This window comes from Rhinolophus sinicus, linkage group LG03 (assembly GCF_036562045.2).
Source record: "Rhinolophus sinicus isolate RSC01 linkage group LG03, ASM3656204v1, whole genome shotgun sequence".
Classification (NCBI taxonomy): domain Eukaryota; kingdom Metazoa; phylum Chordata; class Mammalia; order Chiroptera; family Rhinolophidae; genus Rhinolophus; species Rhinolophus sinicus.
This window is the reverse complement of record NC_133753.1, coordinates 46,496,526-46,514,592: the sequence shown is the minus strand read 5'-3', so window position 1 is coordinate 46,514,592 and position 18,067 is coordinate 46,496,526. Positions and strand designations below refer to the sequence as shown.

Genomic DNA, 18,067 nt, shown 5'->3' with positions numbered 1-18,067 from the left:
AGCAGAATTTTTAATCATCTCCAGAGAGGGAGAAGACGGGGATAAAGCTGTGCTGAGACATTCCCACAGTGCAGACCCTTAGCAAAAGTCAAGATGGCTTAACAGGATTTTTTTTTTTTTTTAAGATTTTTATTGGGGAAGTGGAACAGGACTTTACTGGGGAACAGTGTGTACTTCCAGGACCTTTTTCCAAGTCAAGTTGTTGTCCTTTCAATCTTAGGTGTGGAGGGTGCCATTCAGCTTCAAGTTGTTGTCCTTTCAGTCTTAGTCTTAACAGGATTTTTATAACCAGTTATGTGGTATAAGAATTACAAGGTGTGATCAAACAATGCGGTGAATGCTTAAATTAAAAAAAATTTATTACAGTAAAAGACACATTGTCATTAATCCTCCTCAAAATACTCCCCTTCACTTTAAACACACTTATCCCATCGTTCTTGCCACTTTCTAAGGCAGTTCTGGAAGTCCTCTTTCGTGTCTTTAGTTGCGTTGTCATGGCTGCCTCAATGTCCTGAATTATTTTGACTTCAGGGAAGAGCCAGAAATCACATGGTGCCAGATCCAGTGAATAAGGTGGATGAGGACACACCGTAATGTTTTTATTCGACAGAAATTGCTGTACCAGAAGTGATATGTGACATGGAGCTTTGTCATGATGGAGGATGAAACCGTTTGCCCATTTCTGAGGCCATTTTCTACGTACATTGTTTCTTAAACTCCAATAAGCCCTTATAACATTCTGAGTTCACCTTTCCTGGGTACAAACTCAGCTAGCACAGTTCCATCGAGGTCAAGAAACACAATTAACATGACTTTGATGTTATTCATACTCATAGAAAATGGCCTGAGAAATGGGCAAACAGTTTTATCCTCCATCATGACAATGCTCCATGTCACACATTACTTCTGGTACAGCAATATCTGTCAAATGAAAACATTACTGTGTCCTCATCCACCTTATTCACTGTATCTGGCACCATGTGATTTCTGGCTCTTTCCAGAGTCAAAATGATTCAGGACAGAGGCAGCCATGACAACACAACTAAAGACACTCACGAAAAGAGAACTTCCAGAACTGCTTTAGAAAGTGGCAAGAACAATGGGATGAGTGTTCAAAGTGGAGTATTTTGAGGAGGATTAATGGCAATGTGTCTTTTACTGTAATAGTTTTTATTTAAACATTCACCATAGTTTTTTATCACACCTCGTAGTTTTATTTTTGTCCCCCACTATCATTTGAAACTTTGTTATAGAGATATGATCTTCCTCTGTCCATCGGTAAAGACGTGATTTCTGTCAGATAGTCTTCCTGTTACTTTTAATTATGTAATCTCATCGAGTCAAAGTATCTACTCACATCTATTATCCAACACTACAAACTTGGCATTAAATCTTTTGCTAATTTGAGCTTGCTTTAGGCCTGAAACCTACAGCTGAGTAATGGGATGGAGTCCTTTGCTCTCTCCTTTCCTCAACTCACCCACATGCTAGTTATTCTACTACGGCCTCAGAGGCTGAGGGAGAAGCTTTGGAGACAGAGCAGTTCTTACTTACCTGGTTGGCCCTGTGCTCTCGGCCTGCCTGGTGTTAAAGCTGGCTTTCTCTTGGGTTGACAGTTTCATGAGCTAATCAGAGGTTCCCACTGTGCCCCTTACCCATTAGATACCTCTCCATCCTGTCTGCTCACTTGCTGTCCTCTCCTCAGTCCTCAGGTACCAGGCAGTTCATGTCCAGACCTTTCTGCTGAGGTGTCTTTGGCTCTGTTGATGGTCTGTTGGACAAAGTCAACAGACCCCACAGCATAGTCCGTGAGAAAAATTCATGCATCCCTTGCCACGAGGACGCAGTTAGCTTTGCCTTTCTTTTGCCCTCTAGATTTCTTAGGCAGGAGTCAGATAACAGCCTTCGCTAGCCCACTCCTGCTGTCTTTCTCAGGCCTGAGTCAGGCACCAGTTTTGTGGGTCTTCCAACTGCAGAGAACACATTTCCAAACTCTCTTGAGTTGTCCCCTTGAAATTCCCCTCAGCAGACAGTGGTGAAGGTGTCACTTCCCTACCCTTTTGCCAAAAGAGGGTTAGAACTCAGCACAGCAATAGCTTTATCCAAAGAAATCTCTTCATCAATCTTACCAAATCCTCTGTTCTCTCAAAACTTATATTCTTTAAGTAGTAAAGGAATTAAAGAGCTATGAAACAAGATTTCTTGTTTCCCCCTTTGTATCCTTAATAAAATTTGAGGCAGAAGAGTTCCATTTTTATAACCTGTATATTAGTTACTTATTGCTGCGTAACAAATTACCCCAAAAACTAGTGGTGTAAACAATAAACATTTATTATTGGTCACAGCTTCTCTGGGTCACAAATTCAAGAGTGGCTTAGCTAGGCAATTCTGGCTCAGGGTCTCATGAGATTCCAGTCCAAGATAGAGGATTGCTTCCAACATGGTTCCAACCTGGTTCACTTCCAAGATGGTTCCAAAATGGTTCACTCACAGTTTAGAAGTTGGTGCTGGCTGTTGGTGGAAGGCCTCAATTCTTTTCCATGTGGAATTCTCCACAGAGCTGCTCAAGTGTTCTCATGACATGGCAGCTGGATTTCCACAGAATGAGCAATCCAATAGATCAAGGTGAAAACAGCAATACCTTTTATGATCTTGCCTCGGAAGTCACACACTGTCACCTCTGATTCTTTAATTGTCATACCAACCAGCTCGAATTCAATATGGAAGAAAACTATGTAAAGGCATGAATTGAGGATTATCAAGGGTCACCATGGAGGCTGCCTGCCACACCCTGTTACACTTCAAATGATCAAACAAACTGAACAAAGTACACATAAAGAGACCACTTAGATTGTTTTCATCAAAACTTCTTTGGGGACTTCTTGATCTTCAACATTATACATATCATCTGGTCCTCTGTACATCTGTTCCTTATCATAAATGGGTCCAGGACTCTCCTTGAAGGAAGGCAGGGCCTAGGGCTAACCTTAAGGGTTCTTTTTGGTTCTCAGATCTCTAATTCTAAATAACGAGAAAATAAAGTTATAGAAATATACTTCAGAGTTGACATTTACACTGAAATTTACAATTCAATAAGAAACATTCTAAGATGTGTCATTATAAGAATCATCTCTGTTTTATTTATTTTACAGAGTAATGATTTTAATTGAATACATTTGGGCATGGTAAATATTTGACATGAAAAGTAGTTGTATCAGAATGGGCATCAGAAAAATAGCAACTCCTATTACACGTAACAACTAGAAAATATTTTCTTGTCTGATCATTTAAGTGTTATAAATCCTGAGAATGTTATACACTGAACATTCTAGGTACTACCTTATAATTAAATCTTGCTTGGAAATCATCCTTTAAAAAAATGCTTTGAGGTACAAATCCCCTATGTATCAAACATGAGTCTTTCATATTTTATAAAGAGCTTAAACAACTACATCAAACAATTACAGTTCAGTGGCTCTTAAAACAGCTATTAGTCAGGTTCAAGGACACACTGTTCCACAATTTCCCGTAAGTTGGGGTTCTCCATTGCAGCTGCCACTCGCTCTTTGTCATTTATCTGCTTGTTGACTGCAAAACACACAGAAAAAAGTTAGCAGAAAAAACTGCATCAGTCTACGGCAACAGACACTGTTTTACTAGCCTGTTAAAACAGAAAATTTAACTCCTTGAGAACTTAAAGCTAGTTTTGGCTAATTATTCGTAAGTTCTGGAAGGGAGACATAAAGAGAAAAATATGCCCTATAATTCTACTACTCTACCACAATTATTTTCATTTCTTTCTTTTCAGTCTGTCCATATACATATTTCCATATAGTTACGTTCAGAGTAAACACAATTTTGAAAACTGTTCTTTTTTCCCCTTAAGAAAAAAGAAACTGTTCTTTTTTCCCTTATTTTTTAAACAATAGGGTTATTTAACGCAGCAAAAATTATAAGTGTTCTAAATTATGAAGGCTATGCCACAGTGAGTACCTTTAAACATATAGCCTTCTTTTCTGGAAACATTCTTAAAAGTGGGATTATTAGATTACAGGGTATAAATATCTTTATGGTTTGATTCATATAATTACTTCTTAATATTTTTAATCAATTTATATTCTTAACAGTAATACACAAGCTATCGGTTTGCCAAAAATACCCAGTATTAAACAGAAACAAATACACATACACACACATAAAAGAGGAAGTGAAAAATGGCTCCAATTATTGTTGCAATTTGCAATTTATTCACCGTCAGATAACATTTTCCCATGTTTATTTATTAGTTCTTCTTGTATGAATTTTCTGTTCACGTCTCTTTCTATTAATCTGCTGGGTCTTTTTTTTAAAAACCAGTTTGCATGGATCTTCACATAATGAAGGTATTGGCCCATATCTGTTGCCTATAATTTGCTAAAAGCACTCCTGATGGAAAAGTTCAAAAGACAGATGTCCATGTTTTCAATGTGGGCTAACTTTTCTGGGATCCTGTTAAAATGTCACATGTAGAAAACATATATTCCCACATAAACAATTTTAATTCTTTGTTTCTTCCTACTACGATGTAGGCTCCACAAGGGCAAGGATGTATCTCAAAGGTCAAATTGCCTACACTGAAAAAGCACTCAATAAATACTTAGTAAATGAAAAATCCAGAATGATAAGGCTTAATATTAATACTATGGTGTTATAAAATCCTATAATTAAAAGGAGTTTCAAAAATATAACAAGAGTGTATTTAGGGTATCTAAACTCTTATATTCTTTAAATTAAGAGGTAGAAGTCATGAGTTTACGGGATTTGAGTAAATTTAACCCATGAGGAGTAAAATAATCTACATATTGGGAATTGTGAAAATAGGACATGGTTTTGGTAGTTTACATGACAATATCTAAAAAGTGTTCTGGATGGGCTGTTCCTCTGAAAGCAGTGGGCTTCGCTCTCTGCAGCTCTTTTCTATGTTCGTGTTTTCGTGCATCTCTTCCTTCATGTGTTTTCTGAGTCACTGTCTTCCTCTGTGTGTCTGTCTTATTGTTACTCTGACTCTTATTACCGTCCCTTTCTTCCCCTCATCTGCTAACTTTTTCCAAGTTCTCAATTACCTCGCAATGAAAGCTAAGTACAACATGCACTTTGAATGGATTTCTCATTATTTGCACTCTATCATTTGTAGATAAAATGCTATTCTGTTTTTAATGTAACACATAGGTTATGTGGAACATTTTGTCTTTTGCTTTTCCCAAACTCCACCTCTCTGCTAATTTTAAGTGGCTTCTAATTGACTTCTCTCTGTAGGCCAGAGAGCCTCTGTATAAAAAAGGTTTCCCACTCCTATTTTAATACATTAATTCACACAGACAACACCTACCCCAAGATTCCCTAAAGCTTTACTTGCTAGACCTTCAATTTCAATTTCAAGTACACAGTTCTCTATTCCACCACCAAGGGAAAGAATTGAGTCTTCATTAGAGCTTATAAATCAAAGTTCTTAGAGCTGGATATTCTTTATCGATGTGTAGCCACTGGCCTAAACTACTCAATATCCACAAGGTCTAACTCTAATTCACCTAGAGTCCTACTGAAAAAATTACTTCCTTGAAATGCCTAGGTTTCCCCACCTCAAGGAAGCGTTAATAACTGATTTTTCACTTTTTTGCAAATGATCCAGTAGATATTTGGCTGGCAGAATAACCTGGTCTCCAAGATAAAGTGCTATCTGAAGTTGTTTTTAAATAAAAGTTCAAAATTCACTTACTGTCTTCCTCTGTTGAGTGGGTTCCTTCGGAAATGTAGATTTCCAACTAGAAAGAAAAAATATTAAAAGCGAAACATTTAGAGTATTCTAAGATGATGAGTGAGTGGAAATGTACCACGGACTCAGGGCCTATGGATGAAACCCCAAAGATCCTGCTTGTACCATCAAAGACTTCGGGACAAATCCCTTAGATGCTTCTCTAAAACAAGTGCTGAAATGAGTAGGATTTTTAATTGTGGTCACCTGGGAAACTTCTATAGAGGGTATTCCATTATTCTTTTATGACTACAAACGAATACAATTTTACAGAAGTGCGATCTCATACGTGTTTTACTCATGCATATCTCTCCCCTGTACTCTACTGCTTCCTCCTAAATCAGTATCTAAACTTCTTCCCTGCTCCACCCCCCAAGAAAGCTACATAAATAATGTAGTGTAGTGTCTTCCATATTTTTGTCTATACTCCCATAATCTAACACAGATTTCACATACACACACACCCCAAGACTGGATGCCTGTTTTACAAAAGTGGGATCACAGTATAGTTTTCAGTATCCTCCTTTTCTCATCCACTTTTATCTTGATAAATTTATGCTCAGGTGTAACGTTGGTTAAGCCAGCCCCTGGCCCTGTAGCACACGCTCCCTCACATTAGCTACCCTCGAAGAACAGAGCTTTTGAGACAAACCTACAAAATTATTGCAAATCCTGTGGTAAATAAATCATGCTATATGATAAAGAAATGTTTACTTTCCAGAGAACATTGGAGCATATGAATTAATTCTTATATACTTATTCACTACTGAGATAAATGTTCTTCATGAGGAAAAATCATAGCCTATTATGGTTAAAAGAGACCTTAGAGATCATCTAGTCCTGTCTTTTTTAAAAGACAAAACACCACATCAATTCCCCTAGTGGTACAGCTCTAACTCTTTTCTCTAGACAACAAAGTAACAGGTATAAAATCATTCCATATCCATTTACTTTGGTTTAAAATTATGCATGATTCATAATTCTAAAAAATGGTAAATAAAGGGGAAGAGTCAAGCATTTACCCTGTTATTCCTATAAGAACTATGCCTCAGGGTAACCAAACAATTGGTTTGGTACCTTGAAGGCATAAAAGATGCTAATTTGAGAGGTTTCTTATGGTCCTTTTTAGGTGGCTCTTACTTGGTTTTAAGATTTTGCACATGAAAAATGCTCAACATTATTAGCCATCAGGGAAATGCAAATCAAAACCACAATGAGATATCACTTCAAACCCATTAGGATGGCTATAATGAAAAAGATAGACAATAATACGTGTTCACGAGGATGTGGAGAAATCAGAACTCATACATTGCTGGTGGGAATGTAAAATGGTGGAACAGCTGTGGAAAACAGTCTAGGAGTTCCTCAAAAGGTTAAATATAGTTACCATACGATCCAGCAATTTTACTCTTAGGTGGAAGAGAAATAAAAACTCATGCCCACACAAAAATCTGTACACAAATGTTCATAGCAGCATTATTCGTAACAGATAAAAAGTGGAAATAACCCAAATGTCTATCAACTGATAAATGTATAAATAAAATATGGTATACCCACACAATGGAAAGGAATGAAATACTGATATGTTACAAGGATAAATTCTGAAAATGTTATTCTAAGAGAATCAGTTGTAAAAGACCACAAATTGTACAATTCCATTTAAATGAAATGTCCATTAGGAAGTACAAATTGGTAAGCAATAAAATAGTCACAAGGATGTGAAATATAGTATGGGGAATGTAGCCAATAATGTAAAAAGTATGTATGGTGTCAGATGGGTACTAGACTTACGGGGTGGGGGGATCACTTCATAAATTATATAAATGCCAAACCATTGTGCTGTACACCTAAAACTAATATAAAATAATAGCAATGTCAACTATTATTAAAAATATATATATAGTCACGATGTAAAATACAGCATAAGGAATGTAATCAATGGTATTGTAATAGCTATGTATGGTGTCAGATGGGTAATAGTAGACTTGTTGGGGTTATCACTGTGAGGGGTGTAAATGTCTAATCACTATATTGTTTTGTACACCTAAAACTAATTCTAAAAAATTAAATAAATAAGTAAAACATCCAGACTAGGCAAATCTATAAAGACAAAAAGTAGATCAGTGGTTGCCTAGGAATGGGGGAGGGTTTGGGAGAGATGGGGAATGACTGCTATCCATATGGGGTTTCTTATTGGGATGATAAAAATGTTCCAAAATTAATAGTAGTGATTTTGCACAATTTGGTGACTATATTAAAAATCATTAAACTGTATACTTTAAATAGGTGAATTGTATGATGTGTGAATTACATCTCAATAAAGCTGTTATAAAACAACAAAAAACATCTTCCTTACCTTATGTTTAAATGGTAAACACCGCTGAAGTTTCACTCTTAAGCATAGTCCTATGGAAGAGAAAAAAGCCTCAATTATCCCTTCTTATTGGTTTTGAAAAAGTATACAGCTGTGTCTAGGTATCTCTATACAGTACAGTAGCTGAAAACAGCTTTGGCTCAATCCATGGTCTGTCTCCTTTGAGCCTCACACCATACTAGCAATTTTAATATAGCGAGAGTCTTACATATTCCTCATGATAACCCAGTGAGCTAGGTATTATCAACCCCACTCTACAAATTATGAAACAAAGTCACACTGTAACTTGCCCAAGGTCACTGAGCTTGTAGAGTGGCAGAGTAGGGAATGGAACACAAGACCACTGCAAAGCCAGGTCCTTTCTACTACATCAATTTGCCTTCAACAAAGGTTAATTCATTCATTAAACTTTACTAAATGTCCACAACAGGCCATGCAAAAATTTAAAACCAAGTTAAGTCACTTCAAAAGGACCACAAGAAACTTCTCAAAGTTGGAATCGTCTATGCCTGCAAGGCACAAAGTTATTTCCCTAAAACAAGCTCTTCTGAAGTTCAGTTTATCACTGCAATGCCAGGTCACAGTTCAGTAACTTTTTCTCCAGTTGAGACTTGTAAGAGAAATTAGAACTGGGCTTGGAACAGACCCTCCACACCAATGTTCCACTTCTCCCCCACCTCAAAATAAGGAACGAATTTTAAATGAAATCTACACCCTAGATGCAGAAAATAAATCAAACTGCTCTTATTATGAAGAGAAAGTGTTTCAATAATGAGTTTTGGCTTTGCAGGCTTTGATTTAGAGCAATTTATTTCCTTTCCCAACAAATATTTAAGGGCTTGTTATGTTATAAGGAACGTTTTCTTAGTATTTTGGTTTGATTAAAAATAAATAATAACAACAAAACCCCAAACCATCCCAAAACAGCAAAATATAATTGTTAGACTACCTATCTTTACGGGAAGTATGAAATTAATTTTCTTTTGGTCTTCTAAGTACCATCAGGTTTTCTAACAGGATCGTTTGAAAAATCCCAGAATAGGAAAAAGGATTAGATAAGCTACGAGACTGGGTCTGACTTAAGAGTCTAGAACACAGTAATTCCATAATACATATTAAGGAACGCTAAAATATGTAATTTCTTTCAGAGGGTCTTCCTTTGGAGGATCTGCCTTATTGTCTAGAGAGTTCTTCTCTCCCCTCGGCCCTCACATTCTCCTTAATTTGTTGCTTGTGTACCATCTGAGTATCCTCATGTGTCCTAGTCATTGTTGATAGGTGTTTTACACATTAAGTAAATAGTAACTTTTACAATTCACGAAGCACTTTCTTAAGCATCCTAAAGAGAAGCAGTGTAGCATAATTGAGATACTTTGGGTTCAAAAGTGGCTCCACTGCACACTAGCTGTGTGACCCTGGGCAAGTTACTTAACCTTTCTGGGCTTTAGATTCCTATCACAGATACTTTGATTCCTTAATTAAAATTAGTAATTTTCAATAGAAGTATGAAATCTCGTCGTATTGATGCCATTTCTTATTAATAGATACTATAGTTTCTTCCAGGTTTCATTACTGCAAATTTACCACAAATGTTTTGTACATGCTACTATTTTCTTCTATGGAATTATTTCCTTAATTCCTGGGTCAACGAGTAAAAACAAGTATTATAATAGTACCACTACATATAAGGCTGTTATGAGGAATAAATAAATTACTATGCAATGTACTCAAGACAGTACTTGGCATACAAGTATCCAGTAAACATCAGCTATTGCTATTTTATCACTTTCATTTTACAGCCAGGAACCAAGGTAAGGGATTTGTTCAATATCACATAGCTAACAAGTAGCAGAGCTGGGTGCTGAATCTAGAACTTATCATTCCAAATCCTATGCCCTTCACATTGGACCACACCTGCCTTCAGCCTTTCTTGTCTGAACTAAGTCAACACAAATGACTATCAGCTGATTTCTCTGCCTTGCCCACTCATCCCCTTTGACTCTTCTGTTTCTTTGTAATTATTCACCAGGGTAACTCTGAGTAGGTGACAACCTAAGCAGTCAGGGTGGCACTATTACTCAGGTGTCTTTCCTTGCTTAGGTCTACTTGCTCATAGGAGATGCCTCCTAATACATCGGCCAGAAAGAGGGCTTTCCTCTCTAACTTTTCCAATCATGTTGATTGAACACAATTACTACGGTACACCACTATACTAACATGAGAAAAGCCCAGGGTGTTAACTGAAACCCATATCAAAATGGCCAAAAAAAAGTGACAAAACTTTGTTCAAGTGCACAGATCTGAAACATCAACCATAACCTAATTTTGGCACCATTACATACATTTATTTTTATTTCATGTGCTCTCTCAATCTCTGTCCACATAAACAGGTTTTCAATGACTGCAATCATAATATGTAAATTCAACTTATCATTCAAGCGTTTTCATACATTTCTCACAGATACTTTGATTCCTTGATTAAATTCATCATTTTCAATAGAATTATGAAATCCCGTCATATTGGTGTCATTTCCTTATTGATGGATACTACAATTTATTCCAGGTTTCATTACTATAAATTTACCGTAAACGTTTTGTGCAGGCTACTATTTTCTTCTATGGGATTATTTCCTTAATTCCTGGGTCAAAGAGTAAAAGGTTTTTATTGAGGATTTGCTAATATGTACCCACCCAAAGGCTTAAAAATATTTATACCATATGACCTAATAATTCCACTTATAGGAATTTATCCTGAGGCAAAAATTAGAGACAGAGTTGTTTATCACAATATTATTTATAATTGTGAAAGGCCAGAGGTAATCTAAATGATTATAAAAATATGCTATATCGATGTGATTAGCACGTAATCTATATGACTATATAATTGAAGAATATTTAATGAGAAATAAAAAACATTCTTCCTCTATTCATGCTTTCTATTACTTAACCCTTACAACTTTGTAGATACCCTATTATCTCTATTTTACAGATAAGGAAACTGAGGCTCAGAAAGATTAAGTAACATGCCCAAGACCACAAAACGGCAGGCTGACAGAGCTGGAATTTTAGCCCAGAGCACACAATCTTTTACGATAGCAGCTGATTTTTATTTTCTACTTTGTGCTTTTGTGGAGTTTCAAAATTCTTGCCAACAAACATGTTACTTTTGTGATTGAAAAAATACAAAATAAATTTTACTTTTTTGAAAAATCAATTTGCTATAGGCTCTTAGAGTAGGGTAATGGACCATCTATTTAGTAATTCTTATAGATCAAAATATGTTAAGACACCTCCTTTACATTTGTATAGTAGCAGTATTTTTGATATCTGCTGATTCAGAAAATGTTCAATGACAACAAATAAATATGAATTCAACAATGCTTTCTCTAGCATTGCAGTTTTAATAACTACAGTAGTATCTACGGATTAATGGACCCTTGAGACGTGGCCCATATGCTGGAAACCACTAAAAGAGGGATGCCAGGTGAAAAAGTGAGAAGAGAAAGACAGAAATCACAACAATAGTGGGAGCAATAATATAATATTTGCCTTTTCAATCCATTTTATAAACTTGTCTATTTTAAAATAGGGAATATATTCCCATGGTTCAAAAACTTAAAAAGAGGGCCGGCCCAGTGGCTCAAGCGGTTGAAGCTCCGTGCTCCTAACTCCAAAGGCTGCCGGTTCGATTCCCACATGGGCCAGTGGGCTCTCAACCACAAGGTTGCCGGTTCGACTGCGCCCCCTGCAACTAGAAAATGGCAACTGGACCTGGAGCTGAGCTGCGCCCTCCCCAACTAAGACTGAAAGGACAACTTGAAGCTGAATGGCACCCTCCACAACTAAGATCGAAAGGACAACAACTTGACTTGGGAAAAAAGTCCTGGAAGTGCACACTGTTCCCCAATAAAGTCCTGTTCCCCTTCCCCAATAAAATCTTTAAAAAAACAAAAAAACAAAAGTTTTAAAAAGATATACAGTAAAGTCTGCCTCCTACCCTGGCCTCCATCTCACCAGTTCCCACCTCCACTCCCACTCATCCCCCATCACAGCTACTCATTCTTCAGGTGTTCTTTTTGCATATGCAATCAAATACAAACGTATATTTTGCCTTAGTTTACATAAATGTAGCATAAATATTATACATAAATATTATACTTGCTTTTATTTCCTAACAGTATGTTAAAGAGCTCTTTCCATATTAGTACATGGAGAGCTTCTCCATTCTTTTTTATAGTTGCATAGCATTCCATGGCTAACATACACCATCACTGATATTTAATCAATCTCCTACTGATCAACATTTGATTTGAAATAGACTTCCTTTATCTTCTTTATAACAAAGTATGTAACAGACATATACCTATAGACGCCTACTGTATATCTTACTGCTAACTAACACAAAATACTGGGAATGCAGCCTCTCAAATAGAAAACCACCTCAAAAAATACCCTCCCACCAGGACTTGTGCCCGTACTACACAGACGGCAACAGAACAGCCAAAAAGGGAAGATGGTGACGGCGATAGTGCTAGTCTGCCAGCACCCATTCCAATGCCCAGAACTGAGAAGACGGCCCACACCCACTCTCCAGTAATTGTAGGCATGTCCACCTGGGAGAAGCAGCATCATGTAACTGAGGGAGAAACACATGTGGGGTCAGGAGACCGGGGTTTGAGCCTCAGCTTCACCATTTCCTGGCGATTCAATTCTGGGCTTAAACTCTCTGAGCCTCAGGTTCGTTATCTGTAAAATGAAGATAATACTAACCCTCTCCTAGGCTACTTGTGAGGACTACAGAAGATGAATGCAGTCGTCCCTGAGTATCCACAGGGAGTTGGATGCTCAAGTCCCTTACATCAAATAGCATGGGATCTCCATACAACCTACGCCTATCATTTCTAGATGACTTACAATACCTGATACAATGTAAATGCTATACTGTAAACAGTTGTTAAACTGTATCGTTTAGGGAATAATGACAAGAAAAAATGTCTCTACATGTTCAGTACAGACACAACCGTCTTAGACCTAACTATGCAGCACACTTCAGAACAATGTCACTTTTCTTTCCCCATATATTTTTGATCCCTGGTTGGTTGACTCCGCAATGCAGAACCCACGAATACAGGCCGAATGTACATGAAAATATGCTATAAACCACAAAGTGTGACACACGATACTAATTGTAATTTTGGATCAATATCAGCTGGAATAATTTAGAATTAAATATATGTATGTAGATATAAAACTTTACCAATAAGAGTTGCCAAAGAGCAATGAGGTACTGTTGGCGTGAACCTGATAATAACCAAATAGTCCTCTTCATTTATCTCCTGAACCTCCACACAACTTTCCGTTACCACTTCCAGTTCTTCTAAAGTATTGGGCTTCTCCGGGTCCCGGATAGTTCGAATCAAATCTAAAAAAAATCACAGACAAGGTATCATATGAAAACATGAAAATTCTAAATACGGATGATTCTGCCAGCCCTAATCCAAATAGCTAGTACTTTTTGTTTAAGCAAATACTATAGCAACTCTCCAGATTTCTGACAGAAATTTCTACGACTCAAAAAATTCCTTTTGAGAAAATTGTTTTCTTGGATTATCATTAGATCATATCCAGTTTCTTAGATCCAACATTGCAGGGAGAATATAAGAATGGGGAAAGTGTCATAGAAGCTCAAGAGGAAGATGTAACTTTTAGCTTGGGAGAACGTGGTATCAGGATTTATGGAAGTGGAATCTGAATCAAACCTTTAAAGATGGGTAACATTTCAATATTTAACATTTAAGGTCAAAGAAAGTGAAGAACTGGAAGTTTAGTTTGCCTGGAACCCAGCATAAATAAAGAATATAAGGGTTTGGTGCAGACCACCAAGGAAGGGTCTTTTACAGCCAGCTGCAGGCAACAGGATGTCCTCAGGAGGTTTTGGGAAAGGAGTAACGTGGACAGTATTACACTGTCATCTGGTAACTCATCCACCAGCTGGTAGACTCAGGACTAAAGAGCAGAGCCAGGGATACCAGCTGAAAAAGTTGGGCCTAGCTTTCTTTTCAACGAGGCGGCAAAGCAGCTTCCCCAGCAAATGCAGAGACGCAGATCTTTGTGAAGACCCTGATGGGCAAGACCATCACTCGAGGTCGAGCCCAGTGACACCACTGAGAATGTCAATGCTAAAATCCAAGACAAGGAGGGCATCCCACTTGACCAGCAGTGTCTGCTCTTTGAGGGCAAACAGCTGGAGGATGGCCACACTCTCTTAGACTGTAATATCCAGAAAGAGTCCACTCTGCACTTGGTGCTTCGTCTGTGGGGCAGTATCATTGAGCCTTCCCTCCGCCAGCTCGCCCAGAAGTACAACAGTGACAAGATGATTTGCCACAAGTGTTACTCTCACCTGCATCCCTATGCTGTCAACTGCCGCAAGAAGTGTGGCCACACCAACAATCTATGCCCCAAGATCAAATACGGCCCCTCTAACACCTGCTACACCCACAGGCGGCCTCCTGTCCCAACCCCCTGGCCCTGGGGCTTCAACAGTTTCCCTTTCATTGAGTAGAGAAGGAAGGAATGAAGGGAGGGAGGAAGGGAGGGAGGAAGGAAGGGAGGAAAGGAGGGAGGGAGAAAGAGAGAAAGAAGAAAAGCTGAGCCTTTGACAATGGTAACAGAGAGGAGGGGATAGAGGAATAAGTAATGTCAGAGGCAGAATCAAGAGGATTTGAGAACTGTTTAAGTGTAGAAGACAAGGAAGGGGAGAAAAGGAACATGACTCAGATTCCAAGTGTGTCTGGGAGAACACTGACAGAATGAAAAAAACAAAACAAAAAAAAACACAGGAATAGATTTGAGTGGGAGCTGGAACAAATGGGTTCAATTTTATACGTTGATGATTTTGTACTGCAGCATTAGGCTTAAGAGTGGTGGCTGAACCCCTGAGCATCACAAAAAAGAATGAGTAGAACAGTGGTTTTCAACCTTGGCTGAACAATGGAATCACCAGGACTCCTTAAAACAAAAACTGTTATCTGAGCCCTACACCTAGAGATTCTGATTTGATGTGAGTGTGGCCTGGGCATTAAGACTTTAAGAAATTTCTCAGGTTATTCTTACGTGTAGCCCAGTGTGAAAATCACAGATGTAAAGGGAAGAGACCCAAGGATAGCTCTGTGGAAAGCACCTAATTTAGGAATCAGAAGGAGGAAAAACAAAAAACAGGGAAGGGAAGACAGGGGTGGTTAACGACATCAAATGCTGCAGAAAAATCCAGGTTGACAAGAACTATAACAGGTCTTTAACCAGTCACCCAGGAGGTCACCTGTAAGAAGCAGTTTTGGTAGAAAGGTGAAGGCAGAAGCCAGCTTGCAGGAGTGGGAACTGAAAATGTAGTCCTCGGACTTTGTCAGGGAAGGGCAGGGCAGAGAGAGAAAGGACAGTGGGTTGAGAAAAAGCTACAATGACAAGGTTAAGGGAAGCTTGGGTATGTTGTATAGCCCAAGGGAAAGGATCAGATAGAGAAAGAGAGGTGGAAAATTTAAGGAGGGGAGGAGGGGAGACGGGTAAACTAAGCAGAAAGGAATGAGCCCAAGGATGTGGGAACCTGGGTTGGCCTTGGAGAGGAAAGATTTCCTCTTACTCTGAGGTTGTAGAAAAAGATGCAGAAGGAGAATGGCAGAGAAATGGTGAATTAGAAAGGAGAGAAGCAGAGGGAGTCCACACAGGATGGGCATGATGTCCTGAAGCCTGAGATTTTGTTCTATTATGTATAGCTCCCCTTCAATTAGAAATGCAGCTTGGAAAAACAAATCAATCAAATTTACCTTCTGTCCAGCAACTCCTGGGCTTATCGTTTGATTAGAAACAACTTGAAAACGGAGGCAGGAAAAAGAGGACATAGCTTCTCCTTCACAAGGCTGTGTCATCATGGAGTTCAGGGAAACGGGTTTTTGAAAAGGAATTTGCTGTCCCTCATCCTAGGTTTTTTCTCTGTAAGGCTCATTTATACAGGCTGCATTATATTCTTTATATGCTACTTAGCCCAGAAAAACCTCACCCATTATTAAACTTCTCTAGTCTTCTAGTGATTTGAGATTTGGCTTTTAGAAAGAAAGCAATATTGCTGTTGCTCTCCTCACATTACTCCCCTGAAAAAAATTCTTCTATGGCTCTGCACTGATATGAAAGTCTTCATTTATATTTAAACCTTCAGTATCCAATTCCAACCTGCTTTCTAAAACAATTTTTGATCATACCACCTTTAACCACAAACCTTATCCTGTAGCCCTGCCTACTGCCATTCCCTAAAGATGCTATTCTCTCACCTCCATACTTTTGCTCTACTTTTCTCTTTAGTATGCCCTCTACCCTCTATCTGTCCAGATCCTACTAATTCATCAAGACCCAACTCGTGATTCTTTCTCCTAAAGTCTTTCCAGATCCCTCAATCAGAATTTGTATTTCTCCTTCCTCTGAATTTCTGTGTCTTTCAAGTCTACGGTCTTCTACTGCATATAATAAAGAAATGTTATGTATTTGTACATATAGGTCCTCCTCAATGTAAGTTAGAAGGCAAGAATCAATCTCTCTTCCAACGCTGTATCGCCAGTGCCCTGCTGTCACTAGATGCTGTAGACAGAGGTCTGACAGGACAGGAACGCACCTATCTGCTTCGTGGAGATTATTTCACTCATAACAATCATTTGGCTAAGTCCTGCCCCTAGCAAGAGAGGTAAACTACATCAGCTCCAAAGGTCTTTTCCATCCCTGGCTTCCTTCTCCTGGCCTATTATCCTTACCTGTATTATATTTGTGTTCTTATGGTTATATCTCTTACCCTTAGTCAGCAGGAATCTCTGAACGTTACTTAGATCCATTCTTTTTAGTTTTCAAAAACAATGCTACATTAAGTCCAAAAAAGGACAGTCATAAGGCAATTGTGAAGCAGTGGAAAGTGCACTACGTTTGGGCTTTCGTATTTGCTGTTTCCTTACTGGCACTGTGACCTCCAGGTAGTTGTGTAACCATTCTAAACTTTTTGTTTCCTCATCTGTGCAATGAAGATGGTCCCGGGGGTAAAGAGAGAATAGTGTGTGTGTGTGTGTTCCTTTTTTGCACTCCAATCTTGGCTCTGTTAAGAAGCCCTAAGTTCCAGGGCCGGCTACGAGGAGTCTATCTCGTCGTCTTCTCTCCGGGATCTCTGCCTATTAACTTTGCAGCAGAAGAAAGTGGTTGTGACCCTGGACCAGTCCTCAACTTGGCAGTCACACAGCAGTGCTCTCAACCGCGGTAGGAGGAGCGCGTGTCCAGGCATAGGAAAGAGAGAGGCTCAAGTAGCGCAACCAGGCCAGCCTTGCTTCCTAACCAAGCACCCTACACACCAGCTCTGCCACTAGAACGTGGGGCAGACAAGGGAAAAGCAGGGTTTAAGACTTCCAGACTTGGCTTGACCCAGGTTAAGGAAGAGCCTGGGTCCTATAAAGACTCACAATGCCGCGTAACTTAGGATCCTGGAGAAAACGCTTCCCATGTTCCCGACGAGATCCGGCAAAAACCGGAGTGGCTACTCCCAGCCCGGAGGTGAGGCACTCGTTACCCCCCGCCTCCACGTATAACGCCAAATACTGCCCTGGGTAAAATTAATTACCATAAACTTCTAGCGCTTTCTCTTCCATGATCCGGGGCTGCCGGGCAGCTCCCCGCTCAAAAAGGCCCGAGAGCCACACGACTCTGCTCAGCATCCAGGACAGCAGCCCCGACATCCACTCCATGCTCACGCTCCGCCATCCCTGGCGACTGTCCCACCCGAGCCACCGTCTTTCAGAAGCCGGCCTCGCGATTTATCAACTTCCTGGTCTTCATAGGGGCCAAGACAAGCCGAAAAGTCCAGGGGAGCAGAAAAT

At 39.0% G+C, this 18,067-nt stretch overlaps 1 protein-coding gene and 1 pseudogene across 1 annotated transcript; one reads left to right on the top strand and one right to left on the bottom strand.

The window, feature by feature from the left end:
* Nucleotides 1-2,307: 2,307 nt before the first annotated feature.
* Nucleotides 2,308-18,067, bottom strand: CIAO2A (cytosolic iron-sulfur assembly component 2A). Its single transcript, XM_019750741.2, has 5 exons — nucleotides 17,812-18,067; nucleotides 13,423-13,587; nucleotides 8,148-8,197; nucleotides 5,756-5,801; nucleotides 2,308-3,588 (listed from the first exon to the last, which is right to left on the bottom strand). The coding sequence occupies exons 1-5, from the start codon at nucleotides 17,933-17,935 to the stop codon at nucleotides 3,491-3,493; spliced, it is 483 nt and encodes a 160-aa protein (XP_019606300.1). The 5' UTR covers nucleotides 17,936-18,067; the 3' UTR covers nucleotides 2,308-3,490.
* LOC109457670 (ubiquitin-ribosomal protein eL40 fusion protein) lies at nucleotides 8,915-14,732 on the top strand (annotated as a pseudogene).

Coding starts and splice junctions, on each gene's coding strand:
- CIAO2A (XM_019750741.2), bottom strand. CDS start 17,935: ATGGAGTGGATGTCGGGGCTGCTGTCCTGGATGCTGAGCAGAGTCGTG. Junction 8,198..13,422: donor CTCTTTGGCAACTCTTATTG/GTAAAGTTTTAT, acceptor TCTCTTCCATAG/GACTATGCTTAAGAGTGAAA. Junction 3,589..5,755: donor CCACTCAACAGAGGAAGACA/GTAAGTGAATTT, acceptor TGTGTTTTGCAG/TCAACAAGCAGATAAATGAC.